Source organism: Phaethon lepturus, unplaced genomic scaffold (genome assembly GCF_000687285.1).
Source record: "Phaethon lepturus isolate BGI_N335 unplaced genomic scaffold, ASM68728v1 scaffold10885, whole genome shotgun sequence".
NCBI lineage: Eukaryota > Metazoa > Chordata > Aves > Phaethontiformes > Phaethontidae > Phaethon > Phaethon lepturus.
The window spans coordinates 42,956-62,887 of record NW_010538390.1 but is presented as its reverse complement, the minus strand read 5'-3'; the positions used below and the strand labels follow the sequence as shown (position 1 = coordinate 62,887).

Genomic DNA, 19,932 nt, shown 5'->3' with positions numbered 1-19,932 from the left:
CAGATGGATTGTTTGCTTACCGCTATTCCTAGCTTCTCGCCTGCCCCAGATGCACATTATTGTGCTACCCCAAGAGTATCCCACAGGTTACTGTCCTAGTTTCTGCTGATTAACCATTTATCCAAGTCTTGCCAACACATTTCCATAAAATATCAAGGGTTAAACACAAACTGAGGTCTGCGTGGTTTCACTATACCAGCACACCACCCAACTCTTTGTTATGATAGAAAGGGTAAGGTCTCCATTAATCTTTGCTTTTTGTCTAAAGCCCCTAGGAACACGGGCAGATTTCACCGGTTGTGAATTCTCAATAAATTAAATAATGCATCTTGAACCTCTCAATCTTCTCCTTCTCAGATGATTAAATCTGTGAGACTGCAAATAGCCATAATGAGAGCAGGCTTGAAAAGGTGAGTTAACGCATCATTTCCTTTTACAAACATATGAAAACACTTTATTAAGTTAATAACAATCATAAAGTATGTTTAATAGTATAAAGTTTGACAAGATTTTATGGGATCTTGAGCCTATTTGAAAAGATTTCTGAAAAATTTTAGCTTCTTAAAATTTTCTTTAATATTTCCTGAAACAACATCATATTAAACATATACTTGGTAGCTGAATACCATCCAAATATTCTTAAAATTCCTACCTTAACATCTGTAAACTGAGACACAGCAATGTCAGGAATGTTTGGGTGAAGAGCTGGTAGTTCATGATATAAATTGGGAAAACAGACTAGAGATCCTAAAAGAACTTGTGCTTCAACTCTTGGTGCCTAAAAGAAAAAAAGGTGGGGAGAAATAGATATTCTTACTGCAATCAGGAAGCTGACATTTCTAGCTGCCTTAAAAGAGAACAACAGATGAAACTCTACACAGATGTTTCCTTTCTCCTTCTGCAAACTTTGTACAGCTGAGCAAACCGAGACCAGCTGCTTGCAATTCATACATACCCCATGTTCCCATTTTCCAAGATGGTCAAAAGGAAGCAGAGGAATTGTTAGGACTACAGACAAATGACTGTGCTACTAACTGGGCTTGGGTGTAAGGGCCAGCTAATTGAACAGGATGTGGAAAACTATTGGACATGACCTGAAGCATTGCTGGACATGACAGGTAACAGTGTAAGAAGCTGACAGAGGCTTCAAATGATAGTGCCATGAGGAAAGCTGGATTTCACAGCTGATTAAAGGGGGAATGATGTGAGAAACAGCCAAAACTCACAGACAATTGGAGGGGAGTACTGGGGAGTTTTGAGAGAGTACAGTCATGCAAGGCCAACAACACCTAGGTAATCATATCAGTATTGTTATATAAGGCTGAAGTTGCCTGGGTAACATATCAGAAATACATCCAAATAGGGCAAACACTAGCAGATTTGAGTTCTCAAGCCTGATCATCAAAGTCAGTGAATAGCAGACATATGGAGGAATAAATATACTTTTAAAATGAAGGTACAGTCAAAATAGACATTTATTTTAAAACATTTTAAAGCGCAGATAAATGGCAGTCATAATTCCAAGAACTCTGAAGTAAAAGAAGATTCTCTACTTCAACAGTAATTTCTGCATTCTTCACATATTTTCTGGAGAGGACTTGCATGTATAGTGTTCTAGAATAAATCACTGACAGTATCTCTGTTTGCTAACCATTACATTAAATTCTGGGGTCAAATGAACAGTGCAGACAAGAAAAATGCTGCTCAGTTTTCTCTCAAATCCTTTCTACTCACATGTAAATGACAATTAACCGATGAATACTTACATTGAGGAAAGAAGAGGCAGCCACTCTTCCTGCTGCTACAATGAAATCCATAATAAGCATGGTGGCACCAGGCAAACCAAGTGAAAAGAACTGAGGAGAGCAGTGCTTGATGATTGTATTGACGATATCCTTGCAGAAGGAAAAGGGAAAAAAAGGAAGAGTATCAACAAGATGAACAATAAATGAAAAAAAAGGCAGGTATCTACCAGAGGTAGAAAGTAAAAACTCAAGAAAGCAAATTCATTGTGGTAGTTAGGACACTCATTACTGAGCAGAGAGTAGCATAAAAAGATAACTTTTTAAAGTATACTCATATTAATATAAGGAAACTGTGGTATATTTTATAGATCAATTTAACCTTGGACACTATTGTACAAGGTCAATACCAGGTCACATCTTATATTGATTTACATTTAGCTTTTAAGAGTTCTATAAATGATTAGTCATTCATTTAAATATGTACAGAAGAGATCTAATGAGATAACCAGCTATTATACCTCCTTAAGAACATGCTTAAACCTCTCCAACAAGTATCACCTGACTAGAACTTTAAAAAAGGTATTAGCCTCTTACATACATCTGTACGGAACCAAAATATAAAGAAAGAATGACCATAAAGTGTTTTATAACATTTCTGGTATATAGTTATTCAACACAGCATATTAAGTTCTTGTAGACTTAGTGAGGCAGTTTTTAAAATTAATGTACATGACGCAATTTCTTCAAAAGTACTGGAAAAAGTATTAAAATGTTTTAACTATTAAAAAACATCTCAAGTTCACAGGCAAAAAAATAATCCTTTTCCTCCTTTGAATAATTCTCCAAGAGTATCCAACTAAAAGGCAATATGTTACAGGAAGATTTGCAATCCAGCAAGAAAAGCAGTGTAAACTGGTTGCGAGGACAGAAACTGGAGATCTGTCCTATCCATAGCCACCTGTGGAATAATTTTGGACTAGTTCTATTTGGCCCTCTAAATGAAAACAGGATTGTTTGAACCTTTGATCTCCCTATGCCTCTAACAGCTCCTCAAAAAAGTTCACAAAATTTTTTCACGTTTCTGATGCAAGCTTTTAAAAAACATGTTTAAGCCATACACTATTTTCAGACTTCTTCATATTAAAACCTATGAAAAATACCTACTCTCACTGATTAGATACACTCAGTATGTCTCAGTTTGCTGGTTCCTATACTTGCTGTAGAAATAAACTACCCCAATGTAGTGGGCACAATTTACTTTCCCACTAGCTGAACTATTGCATGAGGGAGCAAATAAGAACTGTAGACCTCAGAGAGATCTACTTCCTTCTCTTTCTTGCATGCTTCAATCTGTAACATACAATCAGTAAAAATGAAAGAATATCTTTTCTGTCCTCATATTTGCTTGAAATGGATCAAAAAAAAGCATTTCTGATTACAACCAAGAACATGAGGGCCATTTATCAAAGTCTGGAAAAAGTATCAGTCACATAATTTTTTTCAAAGACAAAGTTGAATTACTCAGCTGAAAATGCATTCAGTGTTTTTAAAAAAATAATTTTATTTTTAGTTATAACATTTATATTAACCTGAATTTGCTAATTAAACTTACTTGATCAACATGAAGAAGTCCACAGTGCATTATATTGTAGAAATGAGTTAAAAAATCCCTGTTTGGAGAAACATCTTGTCTTCGCTTCATTGTCTTACAAATGAGTTTATAAGCATGTAGCTTTCCTTGTTTGTACTTCTCAGTCAGCATTGTTGCCTACAGTTTTAAAATGATATTTGTTATTCATAAATAAAAAAATTACATTATACACTCTTCTACACCTACATGAACTTTTATTTCTGTTTCACTGCTTAGTGCTCAAATTTACCTTGAATAGCCACGGTGTTAGAATTCTCAGTGGTGGAATTAAAACTGGTGGAGATGGTGAAGTTAGGTTATCTGTTGAAATACCAAGATTGTCTCTTATCTGCAATTATTAAAAACAAAATGAAAAGATAAATATTAAGGGAAATATGTAAGGTGGTGTTTTTTTCCTTCTGAAAATCCTGCCCTATCAAGGTCAGGTTGGAGAAGTTCAGTTCTTTTACCTTGGCCAGATTCTGCCACAGTTCACACAGGTAATCAAACACCTGGGCATGAATCTCTGGATCCATGATGCTGTTGACATCTCCCAAAATTCCTAGCATTCGCCTCCACATCACAGTAGCAACATCTGCATGCCATCCTGTAAGCGTTCCCCCAGCCATCACACTGCAACATTCTGAGGGGAATTCACTAGTTTCTGTAATGGAAGAAAAAAAGTATAGTGAGACCTACCTCTCCAGAAAAAGAAAAATTCTGATGTAACTACTACATACATAGTTTTCTTCAAACCAAAGGGGAAAAAAAAGATCAGGCTTTCAGAGTAAGATATTTCTTACCCATTCAGCCACCTCAACACTGGATATGTTTAACTATATGTCGATTATCAAACTCTGTAGAGGAAGAATTGTCCTTTTTCTTATATTCTTCCAATATGTAACTCTTAAGGTCGTTACTGAAGCCCAAATATAGATCTGATGGACCTAGTAAGGCCACTCCTTTTGTAAGTGCTGTCTTAAATTCTTTGGAGCCAGTGAATCTCCAGAACTCCACCTGCCTGCTTCCAAGTAAAATTACATTTCAACTTTACATATTTCCCAATAAAACAGAAAGATGATTTTTCTTAGAATCTATTAGGAATGTATTTTATTGCACATTGACAAGAAAGGTGAGAGTAAACTTGTCTCTGGCTACTGTTTTTTAAGCAGTAAATTTGTATGAGTGGAGTGGCAACATTCAGTAACGTAGCACCACAGCCTAACTCCTCCCTTGCACTCTCTACACATCAGTGTTACATGAATGAACATTCTTTTTTAGGTGGAAGATGATTAATCTAGGTTGTCCATAGACTCCAATAGATTACGATGGCTAAAGTCTACTCAGCTCACACTTAACTAGCTAAACAGCCACGCTAAACTAGCTAACAAGGCACAGTTTTAAAGCAGCAGGCATCCAGAATCTCCTTCCAGGCAGATTTTCAAAACACCTCAGCACCAGAATTTGCTGAGGTCTTCTGAAAATTTCACAGCTCCCACAGGCATATGAAAATCATAATTAAATTTGAAGTCAGCCTAATCACATAGCCTCTTCTTTTGAAGATCTGGACCACTGTGGTAGAGACACTAATGGTTTCTAGGCTGTAGATTTCAAAGTACAAAGCAAAATGATGATATTTCTGTCCATCAATAGGCTACTTAAAGGAAAAGGGTCTGAAATATACTTCAAACACTCTTCTGTTTCCATGGGACCAAATATGGGAGAAATGGGAACTTTGTATTTACAAAGTGAATGTGTCCTAGAATTCAGTAACTAAGACAGTTGAAGTAATTCTAAATCTGTTTACATATGAAAGGGAAAAGAACCAAACTTCCAAGGAGAAATTGTAAAATTATTATTTTAAGATTATGTCTTATTATTTGTACATCAATGATAAAACACTTCATGGCAGGGCCACATACTAGATTAAGCTGCCATGACTAAGCATCAAAAAGAACAATTATAAATGTGTGGACTATTAATCCACTGCTAATAATGCCAATGAAATGCAAGATAAAATGCAAAAGGTTTTTGTTTGCTTTTAAAGGAAATCACTGTAATTAAATATTTTTAGGAGTGCAGACGAAATAGCCTTGTACAGGATTGTTTACAATTAATGTGGTACTAGCTACTTCACTATATTGCATAAGAAAGAAAGAACAGGTTTATATTTTCTATTTCAGATATTGCCTAGGTCATCTGGCGTCTGTAAAACAGAGTGGTGGAGCTTCTCATCCAGCTGCAGATCCTTCTGCTCAATATGATCTGCATGAAGAGTGGCAGGAGAGGGTGTCTGTGATCGGGATCCAAGAGCAGATTGGATTGGAGAAGCACTTTCAGAGCCTGCAAATGCAATTTTTAACAGTTACCTTAGAAGCCTTTTCTATTTTCTTCAGCTACTGAAATGTTGTCTAAACATAGCATTAAAAGAAAACTAAGCTACTTTTATATAACAAATCGGGCCAAGAAAAGGTACAAAAACTGTAAGCAGATCTCCCTGTGAATGGTGCTCTGAAAGAAAACAAATTACATGCAGGAAAGGTAAGAGACGAACACCAAAATCAGACAGGTAAATGGATTAACAGAGCTGGATTTTAGGTCTGAATAATTTTAAATGTATTTGTTCTGCAGCACTTTCAGTGTTCTGAACCAGTCAAATTTCTCTCCACATTCCCTTACCTAAATTTATGTCCAGGAAAGTGTTTAAACAGAAATTCTCCTGGAACATCTGCTTGCCCAGGTTTATGGGTGCATGCAAGTTAATTCACACAATATAAAAACTCAAACCACAAACTGACAATCTTTGATGTTTATCTGCGGCTTGGGCTGAGAAAATCCATACAGACGGAAAGTTCTGTATAGCTAGAGGAATGTTATTTCCTCTAAGACATGAAAATGCAAGTGATTGAGTGGCAGTGCTGCAAAGGCATTTTTCCACGATCACCACTGAGTAACCTCCCTAGGCAACTATTTGGTCTCCTCTACTGAGACATCTGTGAGGAGGGAGTAGGTACTTGCATTTTTCTTCTGCACTACCTTAGTTTCACTTCCTGAATTTGCCTAAAGATCCTTATAAAAAAGCTGAGTTCGGCCAGAACAGTCAGATGGCACAAAAAAAGAGAACAGATATTCACCACATACTTCCCGACACATCAGCACATGTTAAAATGGAAGAACTCAGATCTATTTTAACTGTTAGATAAATGTAACAGGGACCCAAAAATACCATGTGTGAAGTTCTGTATTAGAGAGAAACTGAACTTTAGGGACAGTAATGAAAATGTGAGTCTTTTAAAATAGTAATTTTCCCAAATTATTGGCTGCAAAGTGTTCTCTTGTAAAGAGAACAAGTTGTCTGAAGAACTTGACAGAAAATGTCAGTGTTACCAGAACAGAAATTGCAGTAAACAAACTTAATTACATTGTTAAATTGCCATTTGCTTTAAATGGCAAAGGCAATGAAGCTTTTACCACCAATTTAAATCAACACTGCTATGCAGGAGAGACAGACACTACTGCTTCACACACAGACTAGTGTTTCCCTCAACAGGTAATGATATTCTCTTCTCCCTACATGCTCACAAAGGTCATGTAAAATACACACTTAAAAGACGTTTGAAGAAATCTTTTCCTACTTCTCTTCCATTCTGCTCATTAAGGGGGGATCGATAAAAGTAGATAAAGAGAAAAAGCGAGAAAGTTATGGGAAACAGGATGAGAGAAAGCGAGGGAGAGGGGTATAGAGAGTAACAGAGAGGGAAGGAGAAGGAAAGAAAGAACGGGCAGAGGAAGCAGGGAGGGGTGGAGGGAGGGAAAGAGACCTTCATATGATGGAAGAGAATGGCCAGAAATTTTTAGGGAAAATTTATTGAACTACTGGATTTTTCTAAGAAGCACTAAAAGATTCTCCAGCATATGTGGATCCAAATTTGACAGAGAATACTATCTATGCAACTTGTTTTAGGACTCGTAAACAGCAATCAATAGTAAACTCAATCATTTGCCAAGAATATGAAATAATGCCTATATGCCCAGAAGAAATTTTCCTTCCAAAAACCTTCAAAGCAGAACCATTTAGAAACAAGTTGTTTTCTGAGCAGCAGAACCACTGAGAATTCATTTCTTACGAGTGTGTTTTGAGGTTGAGTTTCTGCATGGATTTGCTGGTATCTAATATAGCGAATTCACATTGCAGTCTCACTGTCATGGGACTCTGCATACATGCCATTTTCACTAGACAGCTGTCTATCTTTCAGAAAATTTCAAAGAAAATAATGTCTTTCTGTTTTCTTCTTATATGTCAATTTAGCAAAAATCAGACAATGGGCTTCAACATTGTCAGGAGCGTGGAACAGTCAGACAGAGACAGTGGAATTGCACAAGTCTTACTTCCTCAGGAAACCCAGCTAAATGCATGTGACACAAAAGCTGCCTCTCTAAAACAGTGGTCCAAACAATAAGAAAAGACAGCCACAGAATCTCTCAATGGACAACTCAGTCATTAATTGCAATCTTATCAATTCAATTATACGGCAAACTTGGACAAAAATATCAAACAGTAATGAAATTATTAACATAAAAAACCAAACAAACAGAAAAAGAACAGATTTTCTGCGAGGACTTTGAACAAGCACACAGCAAAGAAAAAATGAAGAGACCAGAAGTCAAGCTGACCATTGTTGAATAAGCTGAACAGTAACGTCCAAGAAAGCTAATACCATGCTTCTTTCAGCAGAACAGCAATTTTAGAAAGTTAAAATTGTGGTGGGGGAAGTAAAGATGTCTTTCAATATCTCTGAAAATGCAAAGCTTGGTTTCTCACAGAGAACAAGACACTGTATGTAGGTATAAGCTTTCACAGATAAAATAGGTACTTGTTCCCAGGGTTGTAACAGGAATGGTAGTGTGTAACAGTTATGGAACAAGGAGTATGAAAATAATTATGGACATCTTTACTTCTCATTTACAAACTCTGGCAAGAGACTGTTCTTCCAAATACTCCTCAGAGAGGGAGACTCTCTCTTTCAGAAAGGAGCTCATTCAATTTGGGTTAACTGCATCACTCGGTGGTTACCAACCTAATTGTCATTCCATCTCTCTTTCTCAAGAAAGAGTTGCAAAGTAAACTGGTGGAGCCTCAAGCTCATCAACTGAGGCTATGAAACACTGCTTCCTAACAGGCTTACTCTTCCATTAAAACAATAGGGAAAGTACTAAAAGAAAAAGAATTCTTCAGTTACACAAATGGAAACTGATCTTATAGGGCACAATACCTAACATTTTGCATAAAAAAAAAAAAAGCTCCCAGAGACAGGTTAAGACAGATATATATATAGATAGATAGATAGATAGATATAAAAGAATCCCATGACACGTCAGTGTGATACACAGTTTTGAAAGAGCACTGTCAAAGCCTTCCAAGGAAAAAACCCTTCCTGAAAACTAGCTATCTGACTACCAGTAACAGCAGGACACTTGTAAGGGATCTAGCATAAATTATGTGGTAGAGTTTTCTCCCTGGTAATTGTATAGATTTTCTCATGAAGGATTTAAAATACATTTAGCACCAAGCCAAGTTATCATATGGGTAACTAAGTCAGCCAAAGGTTTTCCACTTATGTTATTTCACACATGACTTTTCAATAGCAATCAAAAAATAACTGAAATCCAAGAATCATCTTATACAGAATATAGACTCATTGCAGAAGCTGGAACTTGCATTCTTCAGGATGGGTGGAAAATTTCTGAAATAAATGCGCTTTTTTAGTGTTTTTTTTTTTTTTTAACTACTTTACCAGTAATAGTTGCAGCTTCAGCAGACAATGGTTGCTGATTGAGACTACTTGTTTCCGAATCTATGTGGAGCGTAGTTAGACTGGCCACTTCTTGCTCCTCAGCGCTCTGTTGCTGTCCTGAAATTGCATCAACGTCAGTGGAAGCTGGCGTTCCTGCCTCAGTGCCAAAGCTGAAATCTGTGTGAGGAAAGCACTGTATTAACTTACAACCTAAAAATACCACGAATATAAAATCCAAAAGCCCAGCACCTCCAAAATCCTCCATGTAAAACTTTTATGTGCATCACCTATGCTACTGCACACTGTTGCAAAATTTACTAAAATGTAACAGGAGAAAGTAATTGACTATTACGAATATTCTGATTTCCGTCACAAAACTGTTACTATACTTCTGGAGAAGACATTCGTATTGCATGTCCTGTATTCTGCTTAGCTGCTGTAAATGCACCTACAGGAGAATAAAGTAAAGCCAATGGAAACATAGATTAAGGAATTTATTTGCAAAATTTACAAGGTGGAAGAAATATTCAAGTTGGTTGTTAAAACACTAACTTCAAACCAAAAATATTATGGCAAATTATATTCTAACAAATGGCTTTTTCAACACTAAAGGCAAAATGTCATGCTGAAACATACATTTAAATAACATCACTTAGTTGCATAACATCTACATAACTAAAAAATGTAATTTCTTCAATAAATTCTACCATATGAACATTATTTCTCTCTTACATAATACTTGAAGTCATAATTCCTAGCAACTATAATGACCCCTTCTATCGAACAAGAGTGGGAATGGATAAATGAAATTAATGAACGGCATTATGTTATTAAAGAAAGCATACAAATTTTACCATGATATTATACTTAGTATCTTGATTAATCTATAGCTACACAAAGACCGCTGTAACAATATCAGAAGGCCTTCTTTAAATTTTATCTAAATGTTTTCAAGAGAACTAGAGTAACTTCCAAAATAAGTAAACTGTCATTTTCATATTTTGTGCAAAACAGATGGATATGTTCCAGGGAGAAGACAATATTGCTTTCTAATTTCTGCTCACTGCTGTTCTGCTTTTTGCACAGTAGTAGTCTAGTACAGTTTAGTATATTATAAACATGGTAACTGCTCTCAAGAACTCTGCTTGCTCCATTAACATGCTAATGCTTTAAACGGGAAATCAAAATAAGCCTTCTTTGCAGAAGACTGCTGGCATATAACTTTAAAAAAAGAAGACAGACATTTGCAAGCAATCAAAAACACTACTACTTTTGGAAAAATACTTGCTTTCAAATTTGCGGCCATCGTACTGGAAGGCACTGAAAGAGTCAGAGTGGCTATCTGAACTGATGAGGTCACTGCTGCCCGCGCTTGCAGGTGATGTCCATTCGGAAGGCACACCTGGGTCATCTACAGGACGCATTTGGTTCTGTTTGTTCAATATATCAGGAAGGTCTTTAGGAACTTCCAGGCTGCCAGGACTGCTTCCTCTTCTTGTCACATTCTAAACATTGTAGAGACATAAATTATCATATGATCTTGGATGGCTTATTTACATAAAATGGAAAAACCCACCCTATATTGGCAAATGTCAGAATGTAACAAAGAGTTCATTAGCACCTAAAGCAGAAATTCTCATCATACTACATACAGAGACAAGACTTTCCAAAACCCCAGACAGGCATCAGTAAGTGAAGAATTCATGCAGTCACGGAACTTCATAAATACAAATTTTGCACAATGAACTTTTGGGCACATACCTTAAAAGGCTAGGATTCAGATTAGCATGTGCCACACATGTATTAGGTAAGACTTGAGAAAGAAAAACAGTGAAAAAGTATATTATCTCCAGATTACGTCTAAATTACTAAAGAAAACTGCTTAACCTTGGTTCCAGACACAAGCAGAAAAAAATGTAAAGGAATTTTGTGTTTTCTGGCCTACAGGCTACCGTGCTATAAGCAAAAATTTAATGCACACCACAAGTAAATGAATTCACTAATTCATGCATTAATTTTCTTATGATTAAGCCAAAACCTTGGTATTGACTTGGACACCAAAGACAGCATATAGCAGAAATGGGGCATATAGATTTGCTCATGTAAAAGTAAGGTGGTGTTCTACTTGGAGGCTTTCTTTAAGTCTTTTTTTTCCCCACAGATAGGACTGTTTTCTTGAGAGGGAAGAGACACAAAAGTAGAAAAGATATTTGAAATCTTTATGCATGATGAGACTGACTATTACTTCCATTTACACTAGGCCCAGTCACTTCTCCATTCTTCTACTACCTCACTACTAATCAGAGATTTACTCAGACTGACAACCGTGTTACAAGGTTTTAACACTCAATAGATATAACCACCTAAAACTAATCTTAATAACTTGGTACTCTGTTTTAAGAAGGCATATCTATTTTTGTGTGCTAGATTATGAAATCAGTGGCAGTTTCAAAATATTTATTCAAACTTAGGCTGTTTTTTGCCACTTAAGGCAAGTATCAATTCTCTTGTCTGAACTGTTAATAATCAATATTCTTGCCCATCTACGTGAAAACAAACAGCATTCACTCTCTTTCTCTCTTCTTCTGTGGCCAGTTGTGATGATTTCTGTTTTATTAACTTGCAGACTAAGTTAACATTTTTTTAATAGACTTCAAGGTAGCATTTTTGTCTTGTAACTCAAGACTTACTAACAGGAACACTTTTCACCAACAATCAAGTTTCACAAACATAAGTTCAATACAAAAGAGAAAAAAGCATACAATTGGACAAGCTTTATATGTCCTCTCTTGCCACTTATAAAAGATGATGATTTTCTAATAATTTCAAATAATCTTCTTCTGCCCCTTATTAGCAACAACTAAACAACTTGTTGACAATTTCTACAGGAGCACATCTTAAAATGACCTTAGGAAAAAAAAAATCTTAAAAAATTCTAAGCAGAAAAAAGAACTGAACACCTTTGAAATGCTACATTTAAATTGTTACCCATTCTGTTCTTTGTTTGCAACTTTTTTTTTAATACTTCCCCTTTCATTGCTAGTTAATAAAACACTTATCTCTTGAAATCAGTTTTCTTGTTCTGAAAGCATTCAACAGTAACCAGAAATGCTTAACTTAAATTTTACTAAAATTTCTCATTATGAATGACATTCCAAACAACATGACCCTTCTGGGAAAGTGTAGGACGAAAGCATATGAAAAGCTGGTTCAGTTAGCAGAGAACTATTTACAAGAAATTATTCAACACCTGTAACTGAAATTTATAAAATGAAGGAAAAACACATACTGGTGTAGTTTCGTGGTCTGTTGCACTGACTATACCTGTAGAGAACAGTACCATACTACAGCACAGTACCTAACTACATATTACACTGAAGACTGCAAATTTACATATAAACAATTATTCTGAAAGTGTCTGTGTACAAGGATCTTTACAGGTGCAATTAAAGCTGTTTAATTCAATGACACTATTCATCTGACAGTAAATTCTGCATTGCTTCCACAATGAACATTTAATAGATATGAAAACATAAATGGCATAAAATGGCATGAATCTATGGCAAGGGCAAGCAATAATTAAGTTTTATTCTTAATTCTTTCTGATTCGTAAAATCCAGAGAAGTATGTTTTAGTGAACTGATTTATAACGTCATTGATGAGTTCATGCATATATGCAGACTTACATACAGAAATGTAGGAAGTTTAAAGGCTTACCAGTGCACTACCACTGCGGAGTCTCTCAGCTATAAATTCATCCATGAGGTCAGGAACATTTGTATTGCTACTGCCAATATCACTATCAATAGGGTGCAGCTTTTGACTCATGTCCTCTCTATTAGCTAAAAGCAAATGAACAACTGTATATAGTAAAGAATACATCATAAACAGAATAAAAAGACATTTTCTATAACAAATGGTAAAAAATGAAAAACCCCCTGCTACTTAACAGAAATAAAAAAATCAAAATTGCCAAACATGCATTTTAAAAATTTCCCTTTTAAAGCAGATTCTACTTTAAGAATTAGTACAGCTTCTTCTTCCCACTAAGCAGGGGTTAGTTGATTTCCAGTACCACCTTTAAGAGCAAAAAGCTTATAGGTAAGCACTACTCAAAGTTGTTAATGCTTGCTTTAAGGATACAGCATATATTCTTCCTCCATATCACAAAAAATAAGTAATAAATCCTAAAAATTTTATATGATTCCTACAGGCTCCTTCTTCATTGCATTCCTAATGAAAAGCAATATAGTGGAAAAAGTAAACTAGGCTGTAATGCGTCCTAATGACAAATGTCAATGTGGCACCGTATACAGTTAGTACAAATAGTGCAAAGAAAATCTTACATAATAAAATTACATGCTAATACATGGAATGAAAAATTCAAACTCTGGATGGTCAATGGATATGAACAATTAATTAAGTTCACTCATTTATCAGTGTTATATTTTTGATGTAACTATACTGTTCATATTTAACTGGCTGTTACACCTGACTTCATGATCTTTGCTTTTAAAGTCTTCAAGTTATTCCAGTTCATGTCTCCTCTGTAAGAATTTTTCCTTCAGTGACATCTCTCATGAGACCACAGTGTAGTTTATTCTAATATTGAGGCTCTGTTAAATCTTACAGATTTCAAATAAAATGTACTTCTAAAATAAATGCTTTCTAGATATCTCTTTTTCAGAAATCTAGATTCTGCAGAGAAGCGAATCGCTTTTTTGAGCCCCATGACAGTCACGCTTTCATGGTGCTATGCTTACAAAGACTGCCCTCAGGTGGCATTAACATCTTGATGCAGGATGCATTACAGAATCCTCTGTTAATCATGCCAGCATAACAATGGGGAAAAAAGAAAACCTACATTACTGCTGAAAGTTAATTTATTGTTCGTTTAAGGTTATTTAAGATGTGAACTAAGAAAATGGATATTAGAGGGACAGCCTTCTTTTTTGGTTAGTCCACAGAGGTCTCATAGTTAGCAGGAGAACGACTATCATGAGACCTTCATGAACATCCAAGATACCAGAAAAACGAAAGCAATGAAAGATGTTGCCAAGATGTAACTGCATCCATTTTGATGAATGAACACAGAAAGGCCTAGAGCATGTTTTGAAAAAGATTCAAACAAAACCATATGCTTAGAGTCAGAGGGAACTGTCATAATGAAATCATTCAAATAGTAAGAGATTTTGGTTTAAGGCTATTTTTTAAAAGTTATCTAAACTGACCTCCAAATGCAAATTTGAAGGGCTTTTTTGTTTTGGAGGAGGAAAAAGTGGAAGAGGAGGAGGAGGAAGAAGAAAACACACTAAATGAACCAGAAATACAATTAGTTCAACCTAGCTGGTCGAGAGCCAGGTCCTTCTGACAAACAAACTACACTCAAGAGTGGAATAGCACATTCTGATAAAATATGCATATGCCAATCATAGAGTAGGCTGAATTTTAAAGCTCTGCATGGTAGATGAAAATTCAAAACTCTCAAGGCTTAGTCCTTTATTAGGTCATTTACTGTCTCTTCCTCTTCCCTAATCTGATGGTCTTCAGCAGCAAAGAGGTTCAACTAAATATCTTGAAAAAGGAAATTAGTAATTTAAAGTATGTAAAAGTAACTTATGCTGGGAGAAAAATCAGCTGGCTGTAGGCGCATGCATAACCAAACAGGGAAAGCAGTGATCATCCCAAAGCCTTTTGATTGCTTATCAGAGCTTGCTTCAGTTGCATTAAGCCAAACTGGTGCTGCCTTTCTCCTTTTGCGCTCTGCACACTGTTAGTGCTCACCTGCAGCTTTCCTTCCAAAATAGCCCATTACATGACTGTACAGATCCCTCAGTGGAGCCTCTGCTGGCATTCTGTTCTGCCTCTGTGGGGAAACATTTGCCTTCGGCTTCGAAAGAGCATGTACAACAGTTTTATAAACACCACCCAGGGAGCCCTGCTGTTGCGCTGACTCCTGACCTGATGCTCTAAAGGCACTACGATTATGGAACTGATTAACTGCAATACCTTCTTTTTGCAACATGGCTGCTTGAGTTTCTGTAGATTCCTTAATTTGCTTGCTGCCAGCGGAAGCAGCACTGATCACATCTAGAGGTCTATATATTCCAGGTCTAACCAGCTCCGTGACAGCTGATGAGCTGGTGCTTGCACTGGTACTGCTGTTGCTGCTACCACTACCACTACTACTGAAGCCACTGAGTTTACGAAGTCTTGCTTTCCAAGCGGCCTCTTTGCTCTCAAGAGGATTGTAAAATTGAACCGATTCTGTAGATGGCCTAAAAGTAACATGAACGCTATTTCTTTTTTTCGTTGTTATTTTCATTATTTTGGCCCTATGAGTTACAGTTTCAGATATACTCCTTTTAGTTGGTGACAGTTTGCTTGTGCCTGTGATGTGAGACATTTGAGGGTTAACTTGTGCTTTAGGAAGAATTTTCTTTGCATGCATAACACGTGAGTTGGTTACTTTTTCATTAAACTGGCCACTTTTCTGCTTTTCAGCTACTGCTGCTTCCACAGCTAAATCTACATCAGCTTCAGTGGCTGCTTGCCTGTACAGGTATCTCTTCCCTTCTTTGCTGCTAGGACTACTTGACCCATGATTGAACATGCTTTCATATTGTTTATCAATATTTAACTGTCTGGCTTTATCAAGCCCTTGATTTCTTGTAAAAATGTCTACTTGAGTAGGTGCAATATTACTTATAAAGCCACTTTGGTTTTGTTCTAGGTGCAGCTCTGTGTTACCGTCTCCTTCTGTAACAGTGATGCTATTCGTGCATTGACCAGTCTGATCACTATTTTCTAATCCATCCAGTGGTAATCTATCGTTCCTATTTACTGATGTATCAACTTCGTGAGCTGAAGCCTCACATTTATCTATCTCAAAGTGACCGCAAAGTTCTTCTTTTTCTTTAAGATATTCTCTCAGAGAGGAAAGGAGATCATCTTCACCTTCAAGGTCAACATACTGGCTTTGTTCAAAGGCTGTGTTTGCAAATTCTACTGGCCCTATTAAATGACAAAGATGGTCATAAATACTATCCCCAACTTCCAAGGAAGACTCTCTGCTATTTGTATCAGTGATATGGCTTTCAGTGGATCTATGCATTGAAGAGGTCTCAGTGGAACTCTGCAAGCTTGGAGCATGATGGGATGAACTGTCAATGACAGGAACTGCACCTTTGGCTCGTTCAACTGCGAATGGTTCCAGGATGTCAGAGGTGCTGCTGCTTCGTGGCAGTGGCTGTTCCTCATTTAATGCACCAAAAACTTCACTTGGAGCATCCTCACTTTGTGAAAAATGTCTGACTCGAGGCGGACGTGGAAGAATTTGAGCATCATCAATGTCTGTAGGAAAAAAGTATATGTAACATGCACTAAAATTTACATAAAGAGACAATATTTATTTACCACTACATCCTAATTACATGACTTTAAAAGCCAGGAAAGTCCAGAGCCTTGTTTTCTTAAGTATAACAAAAATTTTTTTCCAGTACTAGAGTGTTAAAACTCACGCACATAATATCCAGTACAGAATGTAATATAAATGAGTTAGACCATCAGAACACAGTTTTAAATGTTAACATGCATGAGAACAAACAGTGAGACCATGGAACTTTGGAAATACAGTTAAAGCTAGGGCTGTGCCAATAAGTTCAATAATTCAACCAATATTATTCCAGCTAGCGTGTTCAGGAAATGGTTACCTGGAATACAAATTAGCTTAACAGTAGTACTCTTCATGGAATTTAAATCTTGAGAAAAATGCACAACTCCAAAGAGAACAAGTAAATTTTCTGGAAAATTAGAATTGTCTATTGAAGTGTCAAACTATTACTTTTTTTATAACTTATGTGAATATATATATAGTACTGAAATGTAAGAACAAATATGGTCACATAATTATGAATAGTATGGCATATGCAATATAGGGTATACCTAAAGACCGAAGCTTTTAAATGACAGGGAAAAGCTGGCCCTATAAGCAGAAAAGATGACTATACATAATGGATAATTTAAAGATATAGCCTATTTCCCTAGAAGGATGTTTTGTCTCTCGTCTTCAAAAGGGGAAACTAAATACTAAATGGAGGCTTACCTCCCTCTCTTTGTCCAGTTTTCCTCAAGCATATGTGACATTTATGAGAATCACCAAATTAAGGACTCTGCCACTGAAAAAGATTCTGCAGCTTCACAACAGTTAACATTAGAGTAAAACCATTTTTGTTTATGGAAAGACCAGAACATTTGTTATGACCATTTAAATCAGTGATTCCTTGTCAATCAGTGATATCCTGCTAATACATTAGCATCAGTACAAATCATAGTTAACTGCAATGAAAGCTGCAGTTCCAACATGGATCACCTAGGAATTGTACAGAAGTATCTTCAGCCCACTTCACATCATCCAACAAAATAAAGAATCTCCACGCTCCACTTCAGATTTTCTGCTATGTTATAGGAACATTATGTACTATCAAATCACCGGTGTAGGCAAGATTAAGTATCTCTTCCAGACAATTCAACTAATTGCAAGAATATGAGCTATTCCTTTGCAGTCTTTTTATGGGATAGGCACTTGAACATTAAGGTAAAAACAGCTTTCTCAATTTTCTGTTGGTTTCCTTTTGATAGAATCCCTTATTCCCCAGATTTATTTTTTACCACCTACCACTTAAAAGTTTTAGATATGCTTTTAAAGTCAGGAATAACAATAACGAGCATAAATGAACACCAACAAGAGTTACTTGCCACAATAAACAGACTTACCTTGTTGTTCTATCTAGCAGGTTTATCTTCAGGACTGCAATGGTGAATTTACTTAAAATCAGGACAAAATTTAAGCCCTTTAAATTTCGCTTCCCTAAATCTGATGTGTTACTGCCAAAATAATTATTTCATGGATTTCTGTACCTATTTCAGTAATATCCAATATGATAATCTGAAGTCACCTTAGAAACCTATTTTCAAGTGCTTATATTCTTCTGAGAATGTAAGAGCTGGAGCTGAATTTTCCCCATATTTTCCTTCTGAGCAAAGCATACAAACTGGAGGAATGAGATACATCTGTACTTAACTAAATGTATGTGTTGGAAGAAGATGAAAAATGGTATTTCCATGCTCAATTTTTCAGAGAAGTTAAAATTTGAAAATTAAAGTTCAGCCTGATGCAAAGTTCACTGAACTCTAAAGAAGACGGGAATATTTCCTATAGACAGCTCTATATTAGAAAAGGAATAGACATCCAAGCTATTTGAGAAAATAAACATGAACTGAAAATCATTGCATACAGCACAATTTTTTATCCCTTTCTTCTCCAGCTTTGATAAGCAACAAATTTCTCATCATTGTTCTTGTTCAACTTATAACTAACTATATGAATTAATACTCTCTGAAATTATTTGTCTCTCTAATTGGAACTGTTATTTCAAACTCTCTATTGACTTTGTCAGAGATTTAACACAGGTTATGCTTATATAATCTCAAAACTATTTCTTACAGCTGCAAAGGACCATAGGATTCAGTCAGAAATGATGATGTTATATATGAGATTAATATATATTACTATGATACACCAACCTCATCTTGAGCCCTTACTATGCATCTTTCATACCTTTTATAAACTCAAGCTTATCTAAAGCAGCAGCCTGAAGATCGCATACTGAGCATGCTCGCAGTGATGCTGTTTTTCTAGGATGTTAAAAATTACTGGGTAGAGAACTCCAAATGCATGCCAAGCAGCTCCACACATTGAAATAAATTCAGGGAGATTTATTTCAATGTTGATCCAGTATTAATGTTAGGTGCTCATGTATGCATGACTAGCGCATACAAGTACACAAACGTTTTCAAACAAACATGTAGTGCCTGTGCCAATAGAGATTTTTTTTTTTTGTAGAACAGAGGAAGAAATTAAGGAAATGAAAAATATACTGTTATTGCAGTATCAGCACTGAAAATACAGACAATGTTTAGAAACCCAAACAAACTAGGGCTCACCCATGCAAACAGGTATATGGTCAAACTGGGACACCATCAATTCCTAAGGAGTTTTCAGTAACTACATTGCAACTGTGGGCCAAAATGTTGCATATCTGACACACTGCGTGTACTTAGGAGAAACACTGGCCTCGTTCCTAATATGTTATTAGGGTATGTGAAGAAGAGATTGAAATGAGTAATTCTTGCCAATCTCACCCAATCACAACCTTCCTTAAATTGACCTTACCTCTCCTTCTTCTGCTAGAAGGCAGAAAGAAAAGGTAGTTTTTCAGCATCAGGTGGGAGACAGATATGCTAAAATACAAACTCATGGAGAGACACACCCTGGCAAGACAGCATGAGTGCAAGTAGAAGATTCCCATATAATGTTGGGACAGGATTGTATTTCAACATGGAAAGTTAGTTCAGAAAGCGGAGAAAAATAACATGTTTTGCTTCTCAGCTTTCATTTCAGCTCTTTTATAAGAACACACTTATTCTGTGAGTGTCTGGGATTACAGAATAATTACAGCTATACTGACATTACAATTATCATTTCTTTATATTTCATCATAATGATTACTTACTGATTAGGGAGCAAGGCTGTAAAGGCATAATACACATCTGCCTTTCATGTTAATACTTCCTTTGATTCTTTTAGTCCCAGTGGATAAGGAAAAATCTCCCACTTGCAATTCATTAGACTGCCATTGTGGCCCATTGCTTCCAGGAATCTTGCCTACATCTCACCGACACTTTTTTCCCCGCAAGTCTT

General features: G+C 36.1%; 1 protein-coding gene across 1 annotated transcript in view; it reads right to left on the bottom strand.

Moving 5' to 3' along the window:
- RALGAPA1 (Ral GTPase activating protein, alpha subunit 1 (catalytic)) overlaps positions 1 to 19,932 on the bottom strand; it is a gene marked incomplete at both ends in the record, with an annotated part of 90,439 nt that overhangs the window by 39,714 nt on the left and 30,793 nt on the right. Inside the window, 10 exons of the mRNA XM_010286787.1 lie at positions 653 to 778; positions 1,767 to 1,895; positions 3,358 to 3,513; positions 3,626 to 3,724; positions 3,846 to 4,039; positions 5,566 to 5,718; positions 9,171 to 9,347; positions 10,459 to 10,675; positions 12,888 to 13,012; positions 16,356 to 16,523. Of these exons, the coding sequence (XP_010285089.1) occupies positions 653 to 778; positions 1,767 to 1,895; positions 3,358 to 3,513; positions 3,626 to 3,724; positions 3,846 to 4,039; positions 5,566 to 5,718; positions 9,171 to 9,347; positions 10,459 to 10,675; positions 12,888 to 13,012; positions 16,356 to 16,523 (1,544 nt within the window). The remainder of the gene's footprint in view (positions 1 to 652; positions 779 to 1,766; positions 1,896 to 3,357; positions 3,514 to 3,625; positions 3,725 to 3,845; positions 4,040 to 5,565; positions 5,719 to 9,170; positions 9,348 to 10,458; positions 10,676 to 12,887; positions 13,013 to 16,355; positions 16,524 to 19,932) is intronic.